General features: G+C 39.8%; 1 protein-coding gene and 1 non-coding gene across 4 annotated transcripts in view; both read right to left on the bottom strand.

Moving 5' to 3' along the window:
- The window catches only part of AAMDC (adipogenesis associated Mth938 domain containing), a 29342-nt gene continuing 8010 nt past the window's right edge, over nt 1–21332 (bottom strand). For 2 of the 3 annotated variants that reach the window (XM_068978534.1, XM_068978535.1), the window contains 2 exons: nt 1894–1989; nt 1–147 (listed from right to left, as the gene is read on the bottom strand). In XM_068978534.1, coding sequence (XP_068834635.1) covers nt 7–147; nt 1894–1989 — 237 coding nt within the window. In that variant the 3' untranslated portion in view covers nt 1–6. Of the gene's footprint in view, nt 148–1883; nt 1990–21332 lie in introns of all 3 variants that reach the window. The other variant, XM_068978536.1, reaches the window with a different exon arrangement.
- Nucleotides 9814–9885, bottom strand: TRNAY-AUA (transfer RNA tyrosine (anticodon AUA)). Its single transcript has one exon. It is a non-coding gene; the product is annotated as a tRNA-Tyr (tRNA).

The following is a 21332-nucleotide window of genomic DNA, read 5'->3' as shown; positions in this document are numbered from 1 at the left end:
GCTCCATCAGCAGGTGGAATGGAAGACCCCTCCCACCCTGATGCCTTGGGTAGCCAAGGCATTATATTCTTTCACTGCCTTCTCTGTCTGGAGGACCCGCACATCAATGCCTTTTTTCTTGAGGTACTCTACCGTTGATGGGGGTACCTGGAAAGAAGGAAAAAGATGAGTAAATCAGGGTGGAAGGCCCCCAGGGTTTCCTTTCCTGTTATGAGGCAAATATATTCTACAGAAATGGACACTGACAACTGTCACTCCCCAATCACCCAGCATGTCACCAGTCCAAAATTTGGCAGTGAGCCCCAAGGAGTCAAAGAGTCTTCTAAGAGGTTGACAGAAGTATCATGAAATATGTGCACACAGCTCAGGTGAAATGGAAACTGGAAAGAGCATGGATTTTGGAGCCAGCCAGTCTTGAATTTAAGTCCTTACTAGCAGTATGACTTTGGGTAAGTGAATTAAATACTCTGAACCTTTTTTTCCATGTGTGTAAATAGAGGTAATACCACCTAACTCACAGGGTTGGTATGAGAACAGATTCAGTTAAAGTATGTAAAATGTCTAGCATGTAAATGTTAAATGTTTGAGTCAATCCAACCTGAGTCTCAATTCTAACTTTGCCATGCAATAACCAAGAGACCTTTTGAAAGCCTGTCAATTGCAATTTCCTCCCCCATAAAATGGGGATAATAATACTTAAAACCACAAGGTTGGCATGAGGATGAAGTTTATGAATGTACATATACTGCAGCTGAAATGTGTTCTCAGGCCTTTCTTGATCACCTCATTTAGAACAGCCCTCAGAAGTCACCATTTTCTTCACAGCATTTATTATGACCTGAAATTGTCTACATATTTATTATTCACAAGGGCCACAAACCTTTTTTACCTTCTTGTCCCCAGTACCTTGAACAGTGACCCATAGAAGGTGCTGAATAAATATTTGTAAATGAATTTATATAAAATATTCTCAATAGTGGCAGCTATTATTGGATATTTTCTCAACTCTGACTTGTCCTGAATATTATTTTTAAGTAAATTTTAATTCAACTCTGTTGGAACTCTCAGCAAAATGTTTTTAAAATGTCCTATATTACTTTTTCATATATTTGAACAGTTTTATATTAACAGTAGCCTTATGGATAGGAGTCATTTTAATGGAGGGGAAAAAAACTAGATTAAACTAAAAAATATAAAGGCACCTTCATCAGTAAGGAACTGGATTTTAGGACATGTCTATAAGGGACAGAATGAAGTAGATCTCTCTAAACTTATGTGAAAGGCTGTCCATAATGCAATAACAAATGGATAAAAAGTTGCAGGACAATATGTATAGTATGATCCTGTTTATGTAAAGCATGGATGTCAGTATATATTAGTAGATGTGTAGAGAGAGAATTGAAGCAGTTACATATATATCACATGACTGGGAAGGGAGAGTCTTTCACTTTTTTAATATTACATTTCTGTGTTGACTTTTTTCCCACAACAAGCATGTATTATTTCTATAAGTACAATAAAAACAAACATTTTTTTCTGAAAAGGGAAAAAAAACTTAACTTGAATGTGACCAAGAAAAGAAAAATTTAAAGTACTATAAAAATGGAAGATACCATAAAACTCTGAAGAGCCAAATATTGATAGCTATAGAGCTTAAGAAATTTCCAAGATTGAAGAATTTCTGGAAAACGGTTGAAACAACACCAGCTGTTGGTTAAGTAGAGACTGGAGAGACCAACCCTGATGAGGAAGACTAGGCTCAGCCACTACTTTATCCTGGGCCATCCACTGGCTCAGCAAAATAGGGGTGCGTGATACATGGACATATCTCTATGGTAAAGATCTGAAAGACTACGGGAAGTCCTGAGGAATGCTGTGCTCACCAGTACCAACCTTTAAGGCCTCACTCATCCCCCGGCCAATCACAAGGATCTGCACACCCTTCTCCACAACTTCTTCCACATCTGCAGGCTGCACACCAGGAGAATGCTGGACGTGGAAAGAGAATGTTCATCAGCTGCCAGCTTTTCCAATCTTTCTTTGCAGTCAGCATTCTTGTGAAATTCATTCATTCACTTAAGAAATGTTTACTGAGGTTTACTCTATGCACAGTGTCACTTGGGCCCTGGGAATAACAGAAGCTGCCCTTATGGAGCTCTAAGTCTAGTGAAAAAATGTGGAAAACTACAAAGACATTTCAGTAGTTTCACAAGTGCTACAAAGAAGTAAGTTCAGGGTACTATGAGAACATAAAGGGCACCTAATTCAGACTTGGGAGAGTCAGGCCAGGGGGTCAGGGGAGACACCCCAGAGGAGGTGACATTTAAGTTGAGATGGGCTTTCCTGATAGCTCAGTTGGTAAAAAAAATCCACCTGCAATGCAGGAGACCCTGGTTCGATTCCTGGCCCAGGAAGATCTGCTGGGGAAGGGATAGGCTACCGACTCCAATATTCTTGGGCTTCTCTTGGGACTCAGCTGGTAAAGAATCCACCTGCAATGCAGGAGACCTGGGTTTGATCCCTGGGTTGGGAAGATCCCCTGGAGAAGGGAAAGGCTACCCACTCCAGTATTCTGGCCGGGAAAACTCCATGGACTGTATACTCCATGGTGTGGCAAAGAGTCAGACATGACTGGGCAACTTTCACTTAAAGGATAAACAGGAATTAGCCAGGTTAAAGGAAATCAGGGGAACAAGGCATACCAAACACAGGGAACAGCGTGAACTAAAAGGCTCAGGGGAAAGAGCAACCTAGTGGACTGCAAGTAGTTCCTTACGCCTGGAGTGTAAGTGACAGGTGAGTGGGAAGAGAGGAAGTGGGAGAAGAAAGCACGTGCACACACCATGCCCAAAGTCGCAAAGCTCCATTCTGTTTCCTTGTGCTGAGCTTCTTTCCTGCTTAACTGCAGGAAAACGTTGATGCTTTAAAACCTGCCCTACCTGTCGCTCTGTAAAGTCTTCCCAGATTCTCCCAGGGGTATTTAAGGTAAGGTTTTTAATGAACATTAACATCAGAGGATGGTGGCTTCTGAACTGCTTCCACATCAGCCAGTGGGGATACAGGAGTTAAGAGTTTGGTAAATACCAGCCCACTACTGGGGAGTGAATAAATATGAGTGGAAAACTGTCATGGAAGACTTGCTGTTCTAACTGCATCTTATGAGTTGGAATATGCCTTGATGCAGTGGCTGTGGAACAGATACATTTTAATCATAAGTTAGAGGTGGTTTAGAAAAGAGCTGCCAAAACACCAAGAGGACAACAAATTTGCCAAAGAAGAGTTTTTCATTCTAGAAAGCTTTAGAGGTGATAGGATTGAAATTTAATAAAGGTATAAGAAGAACAAATAAGTATTTTTTAATTAAATCTTGAAATAATATCTTACATGTTTATAGTTGCAGTTTTCATGAAACACCTATAGAAATTCTACGTGGTGCATAATAGCACAAAAGCATCTATTCTTGTTTTATAGATAAAGATCACAAAATATATACAAGGCAAATCACTAAGTACTAGAGCTGGGACTTGAATAGAAACAAGTTAACCTAGTTTAAGGGACTTTATTAGAATACTATAAGGAGCAACTTTGTTGAAACGAAAGAACTAATCTTTTTTTTTTTTTTTTAGTTTTTTTTCTTTTGAAAGAACTAATCTTAATGACCACATGTTGTGGGGGAAGGATCAGTAGGATGGCATGGGAGATTGGGCCTGACATATATACACTGCTGCTGCTGCTGCTGCTAAGTCGCTTCAGTCGTGTCCGACTCTGTGCGACCCCATAGACGGCAGCCCACCAGGCTCCCCCGTCCCTGGGATTCTCCAGGCAAGAACACTGGAGTGGGTTGCCATTGCCTTTTCCAATGCATGAAAGTGCAAAGTGAAAGTCAGGTCGCTCAGTCGTGTCCAAGTCTTCGTGACCCCATGGACTGCAGCCTACCAGACTCCTCCACCCATGGGATTTTCCAGGCAACAGTACTGGAGTGGGGTGCCATTGCTTTCTCCGCATATATACACTACTATGTATAAATCAGATAACTAATGAGAACCTACTGTGTAGCACAAGGAACTCTACTCAGCACTCTGTGGTGACCTAATGGGGAAGGAAATCTAAAAAAGAGTGGATTTGTATTCATGTATGACTGATTCACTTTGCTGTACAGTAAGAAATTAACATTGTAAAGCAGCTATGTTTTTGTTGTTTAGTCACCAAGTTGTGTCTGACTGTTTTGTGACCCCATGGACTGTAGCCTACCAGACTCCTCTATCTATGGAATTTCCCAGGCAAGATATTGGAGTGGGTTACTATTTCCTTCTCCAGGGGATCTTCCCAACCCAGGGACTGAACCCATGTCTCTTGGATTGGCAGGTGGATTCTTTACCACTGAGCCACCAGGGAAGCCCAGAGCAACTATACTCCCATAAAAATTAATTTAAAAAGGAAGATGTGATACACATATACAATGGAATATTAGCCATAAAAGAATGAAATAATGTCATGTATGACAATATGGATGGACCTAGATGGTATCCTAAGTGAAATAAGTCAGAGACCAGTACTATATTATTTTCCTTAAATGTGTAATCTAAAAACATGAACAAACAAAACAGAAATAGACTCCGAGGATAAACACAGAGTTGCCAGAGGGGAGGTGGTCAGGGAGATGAGTGAAATAGGTGAGGGCGTTATGAGGTACAAACTTACAGGGACTACTTCGTGGTCCAGTGGCTAAGACTCTGCACTCCCAACATGGGGCCTGGGTTCTATCTGTGGTCAGGGAACTAGATCCCATGTGCCACAACTAATACCTGGCAGTCAAATGAATAAAATAGTTTTTTAAAAATAACTAGAAGGGAACTGGCCTTTGGTAAAGGACATTTAAGAAAAATCTACAGCTAAACATTAAGTATGGACTTCCCTGGTGGCTCAGACGGTAAAGCGTTTGTCTACAATGCGGGAGACGCGGGTTCGATCCCTGGGTTGGGAAGATCCCCTGGAGAAGGAAATGGCAATCCATTCCAAGACTATTGCCTGGAAAATCCCATGGACAGAGGAGCCTGGTAGGCTACAGCCATGGGGTTGCAAAGAGTCAGACACGACTGAGCAACTTCACTTCACAAACATTAAGTATAATGTTGAAATATTAAACATTTTCCCTAAAAGAGTGGACAGAAGAATTTACTTCCTTATTATCTCATTCTTTTAGTTTTCTTTTTGGCAATACTGCACAGCCTATAAGATCTTAATTCCCTGATCAGAGACTGAACCCGTGCCCTCTGCAATTGGAAGGTGGATTCTTAGCCAGTGGACCAGGAAGTCCCCTTAATATCTCTTGGACCTGTCCATTACTCTCCATCTCTACTGCTGCTACCCTGGTGTAAGCTGCCATTACTTCTTATTTAGCCTATTGCAGTAACTTTCTAACTGGTGTCCATAAAACCTCTTTGGCCCTTTCCAATGATCCATTCTTCAAATTGCCCCTAGAGGAATTGTAGGGCAAACTACAATTTGAATTTTTGCAAAACAAAACCATTCAAATGTCTCCTCTGCTCAATAGCATTCAGTGGCTTCTCCTTGCTCTTAGAATTGGCAAACTCCTTAACATGGTCCATCTGTAAGTTCTCAGCTGTCTCACCAGTCTGACTGCATCTGACTTTCTTCATGTTCTAGCAGGAAAACAGTCTGGCATCTTCTTAAATATGTGCTTACATGATTCAGCAATCATATACCTGGGTATTTATCCTAGAGAAATGAAAACTAATATTTACACAAAAACTTGTACATGAACTTTCACAGCAGCTTTTTATGGGTGGGGGGCATTGTTAACTCTTACTTCCTAATTAGAAGCAAGATATCCTACTCTAGATATTTTCTAGGTTTATTGAGATATAGCTGATAAATAGTACTGTATAAGTCAAGGTGTACAGCATATGATTTGACTTATATAACATGACATGATTACCATAATAAGTTTAGTTAACATCCATCATCTCATACAGAGACAAAAAAAGAAAAAATAATTTTTTCTTCTGTGATGAGAACTCTTAGAATTTAGTCTTAACTTTCACATATATAGTACTGTTAACTACAGTCATCTATAGAAGCTTTATTTGTAGTAGTCCCAAACTGGAAACAACCCAAATGTTCATGAACAGATTGTGTTATAATCCAAGAATGGAATACTACTGAACAATAGAAAAGGAACAAAGGATCAATACCTATAGGTGTCCCTGGTGGCTCAGATGGTAAAGAATCCACCTTCAATGCAGGAGACCTGGGTTCAATCCCTGGGTTGGGAAATCCCCTGAAGGGCATGGCAACCCACTCCAGTATTCTTGTCTGGAAAATCCCCATAGACAGAGGAGCCTGTTGGGCTGTAGTCCATGGAGCTGCAGAGTCAGACATGACTGAGCGACACAGCACACAAAATGAGCTATGCTGAGTGAAAAATGCAAGTCCCGAAAGACTATATACTGTATGATTCTATTAGTATGACAAATGTAACACGTGTATTAGGTAAACTGGCAAAATATTAATAAGGCCTGTATATTTGACAATAGTACTGTATCAGTTAATTTCCTGATTTTTATCACTGTGTTGTGAGAAAGTCCTTGTTTTTCTTAGATGTCCTTTACCTAAGGACAGTTCCCTTCTAATTTAGTTTAATACCTGTGTGTATTTACTCCTAAATAGAATATCTACAACAGTTCAGAAAAAAAGTGTCTATTGGAGTAAAGGATGATAAAATATGATAAACTCTTGGAGAAGGAATGGCAACCCACTCCAGTATTCTTGCCTGAGAAATCCTATGGACAGAGGAGCCTGGCTGGCTACAGTCCATGGGGTTGTAAGAACTGGACACACTTAGCAACTCAACCACCACCATCCATCTGATTCCATAACTGGATATCAGATTAAAAATAAAGGTTTATATATATAAAAAATATGATAAACTGTTAACATTTGGATCTGGGTAAAATGATAATTTTTTTTTTTTCTGCCCGTACCACACGGCATGTGGAACTTCCCTGACTGGGGGACCTGGGATTGAACTTGCTCCCCCTGGAGTGGAAGCATGGAATCTTAACCACTGGACCACTGGAAGAGTCCAAGAATTCTTTCTAATATTCCTGTAGCTTTCTGTAAGTCAGAAATTATTTCCAAATAAACAGGTTTGTTTTTTTTTAATATAGGTAGGTTATAGATGAGCAGGAAAAGGACATCTGTAGGCACACAGACGCTCTCACTGCTTCCTGATTTTTTTAGCCAAGGAAGCAACGTTTAGCAGAAGCCAGGCGGCTACACAAAGCAGGAGCAGATGCAGCGCATCTTTGCTGGGGCTCTCTGTGTCTCTTGAGACCCTGCGGGGTGAGCAACTACTGCTGACACGCTTCACTCAGTCAGTGAGTGTTCCAGAGCAGAGAACATAGCCAGGCTCTCACACTAATACCTTTTTATATTTTGACTGACTTCATCAACATCTTCCTAAGGAATTAACACTAAGACTTAAGGGAGTATCAGTGTTGTAAATTAGAACAGCTGCATGTCAAAGAGTGATCCAAACTGATGAGCAGCAAGGCTACTTCCTCACAGTGGGCTAAGATGCAGAGCTAGTGCCCAGGGGGCTCTGAGCAGTGTCTCTGCCTCCAGCTTTCCCTGTTTTCCACAAAGATCAGAATAGACCAGGGATTAGACTCTTTATTAATTTAGGTTTATACATTTTTAGAAAGCAAAACAAAAATGGGGATTTTTTTCACTTGATTACAATAAAAGTGAAAGTTAGTCGCACAGTTGTGTCCGACTCTGTGATCCCATGGACTGTGTAGCCAGCCAGGCTTCCCTGTCCATGGAATTTCCCAGGCAAGAGTACTGGAGCAGGTTGCCATTTCCTTCAGGGGATCTTCCCGACCCAGGGATTGAACCTGGTCTCTTGCATTGCAGGCAGATTCTTTACCAACTGAGCTACTGGGGAAGCCCCTGATACTTGTAAAATAATTGTAAAACAATTGGATTAGGTGCTCTTTCTAGTTCCACAGCTCTGTGATCAATCCTAGAACCACCCCAAGCTGAACAGTTACAATACAAAGAACTTAAAATGTTTGTTCTGGGACAATGACCAAGGTAAAAACAATTGTAATTCAGAGTTGGAGAGCTTCACTTGCCTTAAGTAGATGCATTTATCTAAAATACTGAATGATTCCTTCATTTAACAAAGAATAGTGATTCCTAGGCTGATTCCTAGGAATCCGCTGATTCCTAGGCTGTCAGAGCTGACCGTGCTAGTATAATGAAACAAGCCCACTGCTCAGTGAAGTGAAAGGTCATAAAAGAGTGCAAAACCGAGTCTGAATCATCCTCTGGAGATTCAGAGACTAGGGACAGCAGGAGCCCATCAGAATTGCAGGATCAGTGGAACCCAATTTGGCTGCTGCATGCTTTACTGCAGGCTCAGGGTGAAACGTACAGGGTGACATGAAAGATAACTGCAGCAGCCTGTGGCTCCAGGCCTTGGCGTGTGATTACTCACAGCCTTGTGCAGAGGCCTGTGAGTGCAGCGTCAGCCTGTCACTGAGCCATCCTCTCTCTGCCACCAGCTCCCCCTCTGCTTCTTCCAGTCTCCTTGGGCAAACCACTAAGGCTCTCCTCCTTCAGAGTGTTTGACTTTGTTCTCTTCTTTGGGAGGCTTTCCATATCATGATGTTATAGAAATTTTAATTGTTTTCTCGTGGAGGAAAGCTATTAGTATCTTTTCATGTGTCTGTTGGGCTCTTTGTGGCTCAGCTGGTAAAGCATCCACCTGCAATGCGGGAGACCTAGATTCGATGCCCCCCGCCCCCCACCACCCCGGTTTTATTCCGGGCAGGAAGATCTGCTGGAGAAGGGGTAGGCTACCCACTCAGGTATTCTTGGGCTTTCCTTGTGGCTCAGCTGGTAAAGAATCCACTTGCAATGTGGGAGACCTAGGTTCAATCCCTGGGTTGAGGAGATCCCTGGAGAAGGGAAAGGCTACCCACTCCAGTATTCTGGCCTGGAGAATTCCACAATGCAATATCATTTCAGATCTGTCAGAATGGCTCTTATCAAAAAGACAACAAATAACAAGTGTTGGCAAGGATGTGGAGAAAAGAACCCTGCACACTGCTGGGAATGTAAATTGGTACAGTCACTATGGAAAACAATATGGAGGTTCCTCAGAATATTAAAAACAGATCCAGCAGTTCCACTTCTGGGTATTTTTGCAAAGAAAATGAAAACACTAGAAGAATGAAATCTTAACCATTTGTGACAACATGGATGTACCTAGAGGGTATTAAGCTAAGTGACATAAGTCAGAGAAAAACAAAGACTAAATGATTTCATTTATATGTGGAATCTAAAAAAACAAATGAGCAAGCAAAAAAACAAAACAGAGATTAGACACAGAAAATAAACATGTAGTTGCCAGAGGGGAGGTGGTAGGGGAGATGAGTGAAACAGGTGAGTTACAAAATAAATGAATCATGGGGATAAAATGTGCAGCATGGGGAATATAATCAATAATATAAAAACTTTGTAAGGTGACAGTAACCAGACTTATTGTGGTGATCATTTTTTAATGTATAGAAATATGAAATCATTATGTTGGGTACTTGGAACTTGCATAGTATTATAGGTCAATTACTTCAATCAATAAATCTGTGTACTGATAGAAGAAAGAAGAAGTGAAGTCGCTCAGTCGTGTCTGACTCTTTGCGACCCCATGGACTGTAGCCTACCATGTCCTCCATCCATGGGATTTTCCAGGCAAGAGTACTGGAGTGGGGTGCCATTTCCTTCTTCCCAACCCAGGGATCGAACCTGGGTCTCCTGCATTATAGGCTGATGCTTTACCATCTGAGCCACCAGGGAAGACAGGGAGGACTAAAGAAAGATGACAACAAAATGCAGTACATGAGCCCTCACTGGATTTGGGTTTGAAACGAAAGCCAGCTAAAAAAGATATTTTATTGGAACAGTTGTTATAGCTTGATTATAGAGTTGATATTCTTTTATATTCTATAAATGTTGAGTTTCTTGAGTGTAACATTATGTGAGGCAGAATGCCTTTGTTTTATTAGATATAAGCTGAACCATTCAGAGTTATGTAGCATGATGTCAGTACTTAGTTCCAAATGAATTAGCAAATATAGTTATTCAGAAAGAGAGAAAGATCCTGAGAGACAAAAAAACCACACAAATGTGCCAGAATATTAAAAACTGGTAAACCTAGGATGATGGTATACAAGTGTTTTTTTTTGTTTTTTTTTTTGGAATTTGTTATATAGGTTCAAAATATTTCAAAATAGAAAAAGGGGAAGGAGAGATTCAACATAGACTTTCCATGTCACTCAGGTTTAGAAGGCGAATGGGAAAACACAAGCAAAACAGACACAAAAGCAGAAAGGGTTAGGGACAGCTCAGCTCAACTATATTTCCTTAGGTAGCCATGTCCTGAGCACAAGAACCTTTAGTTTGGTCAAATGGACAAGACTTTGAGAATTATGTTACACTTTATACCTATTGCTATATTATATATTAAAACCACAAAATCAGCAGTAGTTATAACTATTAAGGACATTTTGGGGGAAATGAAAATAGACTGTATTACTAGTATATCAAGGATAATATCCTTAGTTGTAAGAATGATATTGTGGCTATGCAGGAGAAAGTTTATGTTTTTAGGAAAGAAATCCTAAAATATCTGTCATATACACTCAAATAATTGGGGGGAAATGTGTGTGTTTGTGTATCTGATGAGAGAGAAAAAACATATGGCAAAGTATTAACAACTTGAGGATTTTGAGAAAGGGTGTCTAGGTATTTATCGTTAAGTCATACAACTGTTCTGTAGGTTTCATATTATTTGAAATTGAAAGGTGTAGTAAAATCAACTATATTTCAATTTTAAAAAATCGGAAAAAAAGCTTAAAGTTTTCGCATTTCTTTTGGCGCTCTTCGGGTGCCTGCTAATTGGCTTGGCTTTCTTTATTTACTTTGGCTGTGCTGGGTCTCTATTGTTGTACTCGCGGCTTTCTTGAGGTGATGAGAGCGGGGGCTACTCTCTAGCTGCTGCAGCGCTGGGGCTTCTTGACGGTGGAGGCTCCTCTTGTTGCGGAGCATGGGCTCTCGGGTGTGCTGGCTCAGGAGGAGTGGCAAGGGGTTAGTCACCCCGAGGCATGTGGGATCTTACCAGGCCAGGGATCAAATCCGTGTTCCCTGTATCGGCAGGCAGATTCTTAACCATTAGACCACCAGGGAAGTCCTGGTTTTCTTTTAAATTTACATTTTTGTCATATCTTCCTCCTTGCCCCTTTTCAGCCTAACATAAATGAAAGACATATGTATGTTTCCACATAGAAAACTATTCTCCAATAAGACAGTTATTGCTTTAGGATAGAAATGAGTGAGGACAGTATGTAATAGGAGAAAAGTATAGGCTTTATAGTAAGACTCAGGGTTCAAATCTTGGTTCCAAAAATTACTAGTGGTGTGACCCTAGAAGAGCTATATTTGACCAGGCACTGCATTAAATAACAGTAGTTATTTAATGATTGGTAGAGATTTGGGAGTAGGTAGTAGTAGTTATTTCAAGGACACTGGTTGAAGACAATAATTTTTTTTTATATTTCCATTCTGTAATTACTATATAATCTGCTCCTACCCTCTTTAAACTGATCAAAAAAAGGAATCACAACATTAACCTACCTCAGAGGGAATGTCACAAAGTGTAAAAAGATTTTTAACAACATTTATTATGAAAAATTCAATGCAGCCAGTGTTTACTGAGCCCCTCCTTTGCAGGCACTGTGCTAAGTGCATAGCTCGTGCCCTTAAGGAGTTCACCACTTAATGAGGGAGACAGATAAATGCCCACTCAGTACCATACAGCTGAACTGCATGCACTAAGTGCTAAAATAGAGGCACAAAATACCACCGAAATACTGAGAATGGGGTAAGCAGCTCATTTTTACAAGGATTATCAGGAAGTGCTTCAGAGAGGAGATAAAACAAAAGCTAGGAATTGAAGGATATATAAGATTTCAACAGGTACAGAGGGGAGTCGTTAATTTCAAGTAAAGGAAATGGTTTTAGCAAAAGTACAGAAAATGAAAGATCATGGTGGGTTTGTAAGGGAATAGGTATTAGGTATGGAATAGGTAGGCCTTCACATGTGTTTTATGAAATATAGGGGATGAAATTGAAAAAAAAATTGGAACTGTATTATTATTTTTTTTTAATGGCCCCAAACCACATCCTGAGGAGTTTTTGCTTAGTTTTGAGGTTTAGGGAAAGCCTTGGAAGTTTTCTAAGCAGAGCAGTGACATGACTAATTCATGTTTTAGAAATTATAATAGAAGACAGACCTCAAAAACATAGAATAAAAGGCAGGAGAACCAGGTAGGAGACTGATTCCACAGCCCAGGTGAGAGCACTGGGCACTAGGAGGGAACAGATTTGGAAGACTTTGCCAAGGCCGAATCAACAAATGGACTCTGTTGGATGTGGTGGAAGAGAAAGTTGGAGAAATAAAAATTGTATCTGATATTTCTCTTCTAGGTGACTGTGTAGACAGTAATTCCATTAATGGAATTATGGAAAAACACACAAGAAAGTTCCTAGATATTTTCGGGATGGGGGAGGGGCAGTGCAGTAGGGAAAAGGAAATGAAATCAGCTTTGGATATGTTTGGCTTAAGTTGCCCAAGGAGCAACTCATATGCAGATGTATAACATGTGACTAAACATTCTGATAGTTTGGATGACTGTTCAGCAAATATTCATTCCTCTTGCCTTCTTACTGTAGGTAGAATATACTTCTATGCTCTACTGACATGGAAGTTTATATTGGTGAACCTGAGGCAAGCAAAATCTTAAAAAATACTTGCTCAGTGGCAATTATGTTTGTGAGCTTCAGACAGCCCCATGAAGAAAGATCAGGTCCTGGCTAGCTCCCTGGTCCAAGGTAGATGGAGCACTCAGCCAACGTGCCAACTGTAGCTTGGGGTAGAGCTGCTCCAACTTGGTCTATAGGCATGATAATAAATACTTACTATTGTTCACTACTAAGTTCATTAAAAAGAACAGCTGAACAAAGGAATTCCCTGGTGGTCCAAAGGTTAGGATTCTGTGCTTTTGGTGCTGTGGGCCCAGGTTCAATCCTGGTTGGGGACCTAAAATCCTATAAACCGTGTGGTGCAGCCAAAAACAAAAAAAGAATAGCTCAGCACTACTACCATATATTTAGAGTATAAAAAATAACTAGAGATAATACTTCCATCAGTTCATGGTATAAACAACTGAAGTAGTCCAAAGTAATAAGAAATCCTCTAAACACCCTCAGGCTCTTAATCCCCTCAAGGATTCCTTATTAAGCAGCATCTGATGTACAAATCAGAGTGTTTCTAAGACTTTTAGAAGTAATTTGATCATTTCTGTAGTTATACTGGGAGAAACTAATAGTGTAGAGCACTGTTATGTGCTAAGCACATAATTTTCTGGTAACTAAGGAAGAAAAGAAAATTTTTTAAATTATAAAAAATCAAGTATCTCCTATGTGACAGGTACTGTGGCAGATGCTTTACAAAGATGAACATATTTAGTATTCAAAGCAGCCAAGTGAAATATATTATTTTCCAGGTCCCATCCTCAAGACATTCTGATTTAGTAGTTGGGAGGAGTAAGGGAGATCAGAATATGCCTTTTAAACAAACCTCTAGATGATTCTGATGTAAGAGATCCATGAATTACACTGAGAAATACTGAGTGGGAGAAAGAATGAATTTGCATGATGGCAACTGGCATGCGGTTTTAAAATTTATTCTTCCCAACCCATGTATTACTCTTTCATAAACCCATAACAAACAGACATTATTATTCTCCATTTTGAAATGGTTAAACTGAGACACAGTCAGGCTATGTAACTTGGTTAAGATATCTAGCTAAAATGTGACAGTGCCTGGACCTATAAATCTAAATATTGGCTAGAAATCTCTATCTAGAGCCCTAATGTAAGTTCAAACTCAACATATTCCAAAAGAATTACTCATTTTATCCACCCAGCCTCTGTCTCAAACACAAACATACCTGTTCCTCCTCTTCATATACCCAATCTCAATAAATGGCACAACCATGTACCCATTTATCCATGCCAGACTTCTCTGCCCGCTAAATCTAATAAACTGCCTTATCCTGCAAATTTCACCTTTTAACATTTTTATTGAAGTATAGTTGAATTACAGTGTTGTTTTAATTACTGCTGTACAGCAATGTGATTCAGTTATACATATGTATATACATACTTTTTCATATTCTTTTCCATTATGGGTTATCACAGAATACTGAACATAGTTCCCTGTTCTATACAGTAGGACCTTGTTATTTATCCATTCTATATATATCAATTTGCACCTGCTAATTCCAAACTCCCAATCTGACTCTCTCACCTTAATAGTTTTCAAATTTGCTGTTTCATATCTACCCACACTACTACTAACTTAACAATAACAGCTTCATTTATTGAATGCCTGTACCGTATCTAGCACAGTACATTAATTCTTAGATCAGCTCTATGAGGTAGGTAATATTACTATCTCCATTTTATAGATGAGAACTCTGAGGTGTAGCAGCTTTGATTAGATATCCTTTTGCTCCTATGCAGATGAGTTCTAGTCAACACCTCAGCTTTTCCTCTCATCTTTCCTAGTTCTTCTCTCTTTAACTAGTTCTAGAACACCTCCTCTTATGTATTCAGCTGACAGGTGAAACTTAACAAGATGAAAACTAAGAGCAAACTTTTCCCATTTTCCTATTATCAACAATGGTACCGTTACAGTTTTATAGTCTTTAAAGTTAAAGTTATGATATAAGAATCATGATGGAGTAAAACAAAGTTAGAATCCAACCTGAATTTACCATTTGATTTCACATTTTTCTAGCTGTGTACCTCTGCAAGTATATAACCTCTGTGCGTACTAAGCTTCCTTAAATGCACAATGAGGTTAAAAGTAATATTAACTCATGTAGTCTTATATGGGAAAAATATAGCATATGGTGTTAAATCCATTTTTGAAGAAAAAAATCTCTCCAATGTGGCACACTTATAAATTGGTACTCCAATATATCTTAAATGCATAGTCTGGAAAATCGTTGTCAGTCACATCAATTTCCTGCTTCAGTATCTGAAGTGGCTATTCCTTGTCCACTAAATAAATGTAAACTGAGGTCTGCGACATCATCAACCATACCACCGTCTACTCTTACACCTCCCTAGCTTTACTCTATGAAACAATTCAGTGGAGTCATTTGGTTCACAAGCATTATAGCTTCTTATTTCTCAGCCTTCTCTTATTCTGTTCCTTCTATATCTCAAAACCCTCCCATTCCTTTTACCAGTCCAGGTATATTCCTAAGATCCAGGTAGGTAATAAACAACTAGGTGTCTGGATCAAAACAATGAGTATATGCAGTTCAAAAGGAAGGCACCATAATGAGACCACTAGGAGGGGTGGACTCACAGTATAATTGAATTCCATACCTCCCCAGGTACACAACCCACAAAATGGAGAATAAATATGTTACACATCTTTATATACAAAAGTGAGAGTTCTGAGTCCCATGTAAGGCCTTCCAGCCCAGGGTTCCAGCACCATGAAGAGGACTTGGTTTTGAAGGCCAACAGGACTTGAACACAAAAGTGCGTCAAGATTGAGAGAAATAGAGACTTCACCCTTAAAGGGTGTACAAAAAATTTCACACATACCGGGACCAAGGGCAAAAGCAGTAATTTGATAGAAGACTGGCCCAGACCTACCTGCTGGTTTTGGAGGGTCTCTTAGGGAGTGGGTAGGGAGGCCCTGGGTACAAAGACCCTGGTGGCAGAAACATCAGGGCACATTCATTTGCATGAGCTCTCCTGGAGGTTGATACCTTCACACATCAAAACCTGGTCCCACAGAACAGCCTGTAGGCTTCAGTGCTAGGATGTCTGAGGTCAAGCAACATTGGCTGGGCACATGGCCCACCTATCAGCAGACAGGTGCTGCCTGTAGACTTCCTGACCCCACAGGACATGCTTCTAGACAAAGCCCTGCACACCGGAGGGTCAAGACCCAGCTCAACTCTCTAGAGGGCAGACATCAGAACTAAGAAAAACTACAGTCAGTCCTGCAGCCTGCAAACTGATCTTTAAATGCAGCCCAGACACTACTTTGGGACCAGCTGGCCCCTGGCCCTTGAGAGTGGAGTATACTTCTGGGATACACAGGATTTATCCTATAGAGGGCCACTTTTTTTTTCCAAGGTGGAGAAACATAACTAACCTACCACATACTTAAAAATACAAATAGCAATGTAGAAAAAATGAAGAGACAGAGGAATATGTTTTGGATGAAGGAATAAGATAAAACCCCAGAGGAAGAATTGAGATAAGCAATCTACCTTAGAAAGATTTCAGAGTAATGATCTTAAAGATGATCAAAGAACTTGGGAGAAGAATGGATGCACAGAGAGAGAAATTAGAAGTTTTTAACAAAGAATTTAAAAACGAAAAACCAAACAGAATTAATAAACAATAACTAAAATGAAAACCACACTAGAAGGAATCAATAATAGACTAAATGAAGCAGATAAATGGATCAGTGAGCTGGAATGCAGAATAGTGGAAATCACCACTGCCAAACAGAAAATAGAAAATGAAAAGAAATTAGGACTGTTTAAAAGACCTCTGAGACAACATCATACCCACTAATATTGGCATTATAAGGGTCCCAGAAAGAGAAGAGAGAAAGAGCCTGAAAAAAATATATGAAGAGATAATAGCTGAAACCTTTCCTAACCTGTGAAAGGAAAGTTACCCAAGTCTAGGAAGCAGAGTCCCATACAGGATTAACCCATAGAGGAACACACTAAGACACAGTGTAATCAAACTGACAAAAATTAAAGAGAGAATATTAAAAACAAGGGAAAAGCAACAAATAACATACAAGGGGACTCCTATAAGGTTATCAGATTATTTTTCAACAGAAACTCCATAGGCCAGAAAGGAGTAGCATGATACACTTAAAGTGAAGAAAGAAGAAAAACCTACAATCAAATAATACCAACAAAGCTCCTGTTCATATTCAATGTAGAAATCAAAAACTTTACAGATAAGCAAAAGCTAGAAGAATTCAGCACCAACAAACCAGCTCTATAACAAATGCTAAAGGATCTACTCTAGGCAGAAAGAAAAGGCCACAACTAATAACAAGAAAATTAGGAAATGAAAAACCTCATTGGTAAAGGCAAGCATACAATAAAGGTAGGAAATCATCCACACACAAAGCTACTAGGGAAGTTAAATGGACAAAAATAGTAAAATATTTGTATCCACAATAAGTGCCTAACAGACACAGAAAACAATGAGATGTAAAATATATAATATCAAAAAAGTAATTGTGGGACCTCCTTGGCTGTCCAGTGGTTAAGACTGCACTTCCACTGCTGGCAGCATGAGTTTGATCCTTGGTTGGGGAACTAAGATCCTGCATGTGGTGTGACATGGCCAAAAAAAGGAAAAACCAAAAAGCAATTGTGAGGGGAAGAGAGTACAAATGCAGGCTATCTAAAATGCATTTGAAATTAAGAGGTAAGCAATTTAAAACAAGCATAGATAAATAGATAGATAGATAGATATGGACTTCTCAGGAGGCGCTAGTGGTAAAGAACCTGCCTGCCAGTGCAGGAGACATAAGAGATATGGGTTCGATCCCTGCATTGGGAAGATCCCCTGGAGAAGGGCATGGCAACCTACTCCAGTATTCTTGCCTGGAGAATCCCATGGACAGAGGAACCTGGTGGGCTACAGTCCATAGGGTCGCTAACAGACATGACTAAAGTGACTTAGCAGTATACACACACACACACACACACACACATAAAAGCCTCACAGTAAACAAAAATCTCTGATATACACACAAAAAAGAAAGAGGAATCCAAACATAACACTAAAGACAGTCATCAAATCACAAACTGCTGCTGCTAAGTCACTTCAGTTGTGTCTGACTCTGTGAGACCCCATAGATGGCAGCCCACCAGGCTCCCCCATCCCTGGGATTCTCCAGGCAAGAACACTGGAGTGGGTCACCATTTCCTTCTTCAATGCATGAAAGTGAAAAGTGAAAGTGAAGTCGCTCAGTTGTATCCAACTCTTAGCGACCCCATGGACTGCAACCTACCAGGCTCCTCCGTCCATAGGATTTTCCAGGCAAGAGTGCTGGAGTGGGGTGCCATTGCCTTCTCCGCAAATCACAAGAGAAAAGAGCAAAAGAAGAAAGGGGAAAAAAGACCTCACAAACAAATCTGAAACAATTAACAAAATGGTATTAGGAACATACATCAATAATGACCTTAAATGTAAATGAACTACATGCTCCAATCAAAAGACATAGACTGGCTGAATAGATACAAAACAGGACCCATATATATGCTGCCTACAAGAGACTCATTTCAGATCTAGAGACACATAGAGATTGAAAATGAGGCAATGATAAAAGGTATTCCATGCAAATGGAAATCAAAAGAAAGCCAGAGAAGCAATACTTATATCAGAGAAAGTAGACTTTAAAGCCTGCTGGGATTTCCCTGGTGCTCCAGTGGTTAAGACTCTGAGTTTCCACTAAGAGGGCAAAGATTTGATCTCTGGTTGGGGAACACAAATCCTACATGACACGTGGTGCAGCCAAAAAATAATAAAAATTATAAAAGTAAATAAATACCGTTAGAAGGACATAAAGGATCAATTCAAGAAAAAGAAACAACAAATTTAGAAACATAGGTATTACTCAAAATAGGAACACCTCAATATCTAAGGCAAATGTTAACAGACATAAAAGGAGAAATTAACAATAACAGGATAATGGGGTCTTTAACACATCCCACTATCCCATTCTCACTTCTGTGGTCACCTTGAAAACCAACAACCTGGAATCACAGTGAAAACCACCAGCTTTGCAATCACCCAAGATAGAATAATGGATTAAAACTCCTTCAAATGCCCATCCCCAGAGAACTGTCATTATTTAACCTGTCTGGTGGTTCCATGGAAGACCTCACTCATAGACTTTATTTGATCTAAGTTGGAGCTCACCAGTGCAAACCATCTTTTCTCCTGGAGAAGGTTGTCAAAAACAGAGACAATTGTTTAAGAGTGCAACTTCACTTTCACTTCTCACTTTCATGCATTGGAGAAGGAAATGGCAACCCACTCCAGCGTTCTTGCCTGCAGAATCCCAGGGACGGGGGAGCCTGGTGGGCTGCCGTCTATGGGGTCACACACAGTCGGATACGACTGAAGCGATTTAGCAGCAGCAGCAGAGTAGCAGCTGCCTGAGGAAGCAGACAACAGGGCAAGTGAGAGGTTCTAAAAAACTAACATGAAAAGAATAAAAAATGAGATGTTTATAAGAGGCTTTGAAAAGCTCAGATATGAACCTTGGTATTGAAAAGGCCGTACACATGTCCAGGGTTGTGCATATGCCCAGAAATGACCTGAGAAGGCCCTAAGGTCATAACTCTTAGAGTCTTCATAAGCAAGGATCAAACAGAGTTTTAAAGTGTCTTGGCTAAATGTTGACTGCATATCCCAAATTGCATACAGAGCCCCTTAACCCAAAGTAAAACACTTATTGGTTTCAAGCATATAAGGAAACTTCTGTCATTGTTTCAGGAAACCATATCTAGAGCATTAAAGGATAGTGTAAGAATGTATCTAACTGGAGAATAACAATAAAGAGATAGAAATTATTTTTTAAAGGAAATTCTGGAGCTGAAAGTACAATATTGAAATGAAAATTACACTAAAGGGGCATAACTGTAGGCAAAAATCAGCAAAACTGAAAGATACGTAAATTGAGATGATTCAGTCTGCAAAAAGGGACAGAAAAATGAATGAAAACAATGAACAGAGCCTCAGAGACCTGTAGGACACCAAAAACCTCTACCAAAAACACATAAAAAGCCCCCACAACATACCCCTAACAGTTTTCACAGAGGATGAGAGATAGAGGGAATATTTTTGAAGAAGTAACTGGTGAAAATTTCCCAAATGTAATGATGAATAACAATCTACACATTTATGAAGTTCCATACATTCCAAGCAGAATAAACTCAAAGAGATCCACATGTATTGATAGATGTATCATAGTCAAGCTGTCAACAGCTAAAGAGAATTTTGAAAGCAGCAAGAGAGAAGTGACTTGTTGAGTCCAAGGAAACATTAATAAGAATAAAATTTGATTTCTCATTAGTAACCAGTAACATCAAAAAAAGTAGAATGATGTTTTCAAAGTGTTGCAAGAAAAACACTGTCAATGACAAATTGTATATCCAGCAAAACCATCCTTCAAAATGGAAGGATCAACTTCCATCATTAGAGCACGAGGAGCTCCACTGCTACTGCTAAGTCACTTCAGTCATGTCCGACTCTGTGCGACCCCATAGACGGCAGCCCACCAGGCTCCTGTCCACTACCCGTACTTAAAATTATTAAAACAAACAAACCAAAAAACATAACCTAAAAAGAATTTGTTTTAACCCCAATCATTCAAATACTATGGAAAGGGGCTTCCCTGGTGGTCTGGTGGCTAAGACTCTGCCCCAATGCAGGAAGCCCTGGGTTCAATACCTGGTCAGGGAACTAGATCCCACATGCTACAACTAAGAGTTCCTACAACCAAGATCCTGCAGAGCCAAATAAATATATAAATATTTTTTTAAAAAAGACTTTGGGAAGGCCCAAAGAGGAAAGAACAAATTAAGAAATAAGTATTTAAGAAAAAAATAGAAATATTTGGTAGGAAAGGTGAGAATCTGATACTTTAAGAAAGACTGCCTACCTGCCTCCCTCCTCCTAGTCCATTGAGGTAGAAACTCACTTTAGTCTGCTGCAGCCAAGGGCTATTCCTTGTCTCTGCTACCAGCTATAAGACCTTCTTCCTGGAAGAATCAGGATATCAGTGCTTCTGATACTGCCTGCAACTATCTATTGCTGAAGCCAAGTCCCATGTGAGTGTGGAGGGTGAGTTGAGGGTTCCCTTCATTTAATCAACCTCCACTCACAGGATGGAGACTATTTTGATCATGGTACACTGAGAATACTGGAGGAAGTATAATGGAAATGCAACTTCAAATCACAATGAGATAACATTTCACATTAACTAGGATGGTATACAATAAAAGCAAAGCCAAGCAAATAAGAGTAAGTGTTGGTGAGGAGGGACTTAGAAAAATTGAAACCATCATACATTCCTAAAATCTATAGTGTAAAATGGTACAGTTAAT

The sequence above is a fragment of the Capricornis sumatraensis genome, chromosome 8 (genome assembly GCF_032405125.1).
Source record: "Capricornis sumatraensis isolate serow.1 chromosome 8, serow.2, whole genome shotgun sequence".
Lineage (NCBI taxonomy): Eukaryota > Metazoa > Chordata > Mammalia > Artiodactyla > Bovidae > Capricornis > Capricornis sumatraensis.
This window is presented reverse-complemented; position numbering and strand designations above follow the sequence as displayed.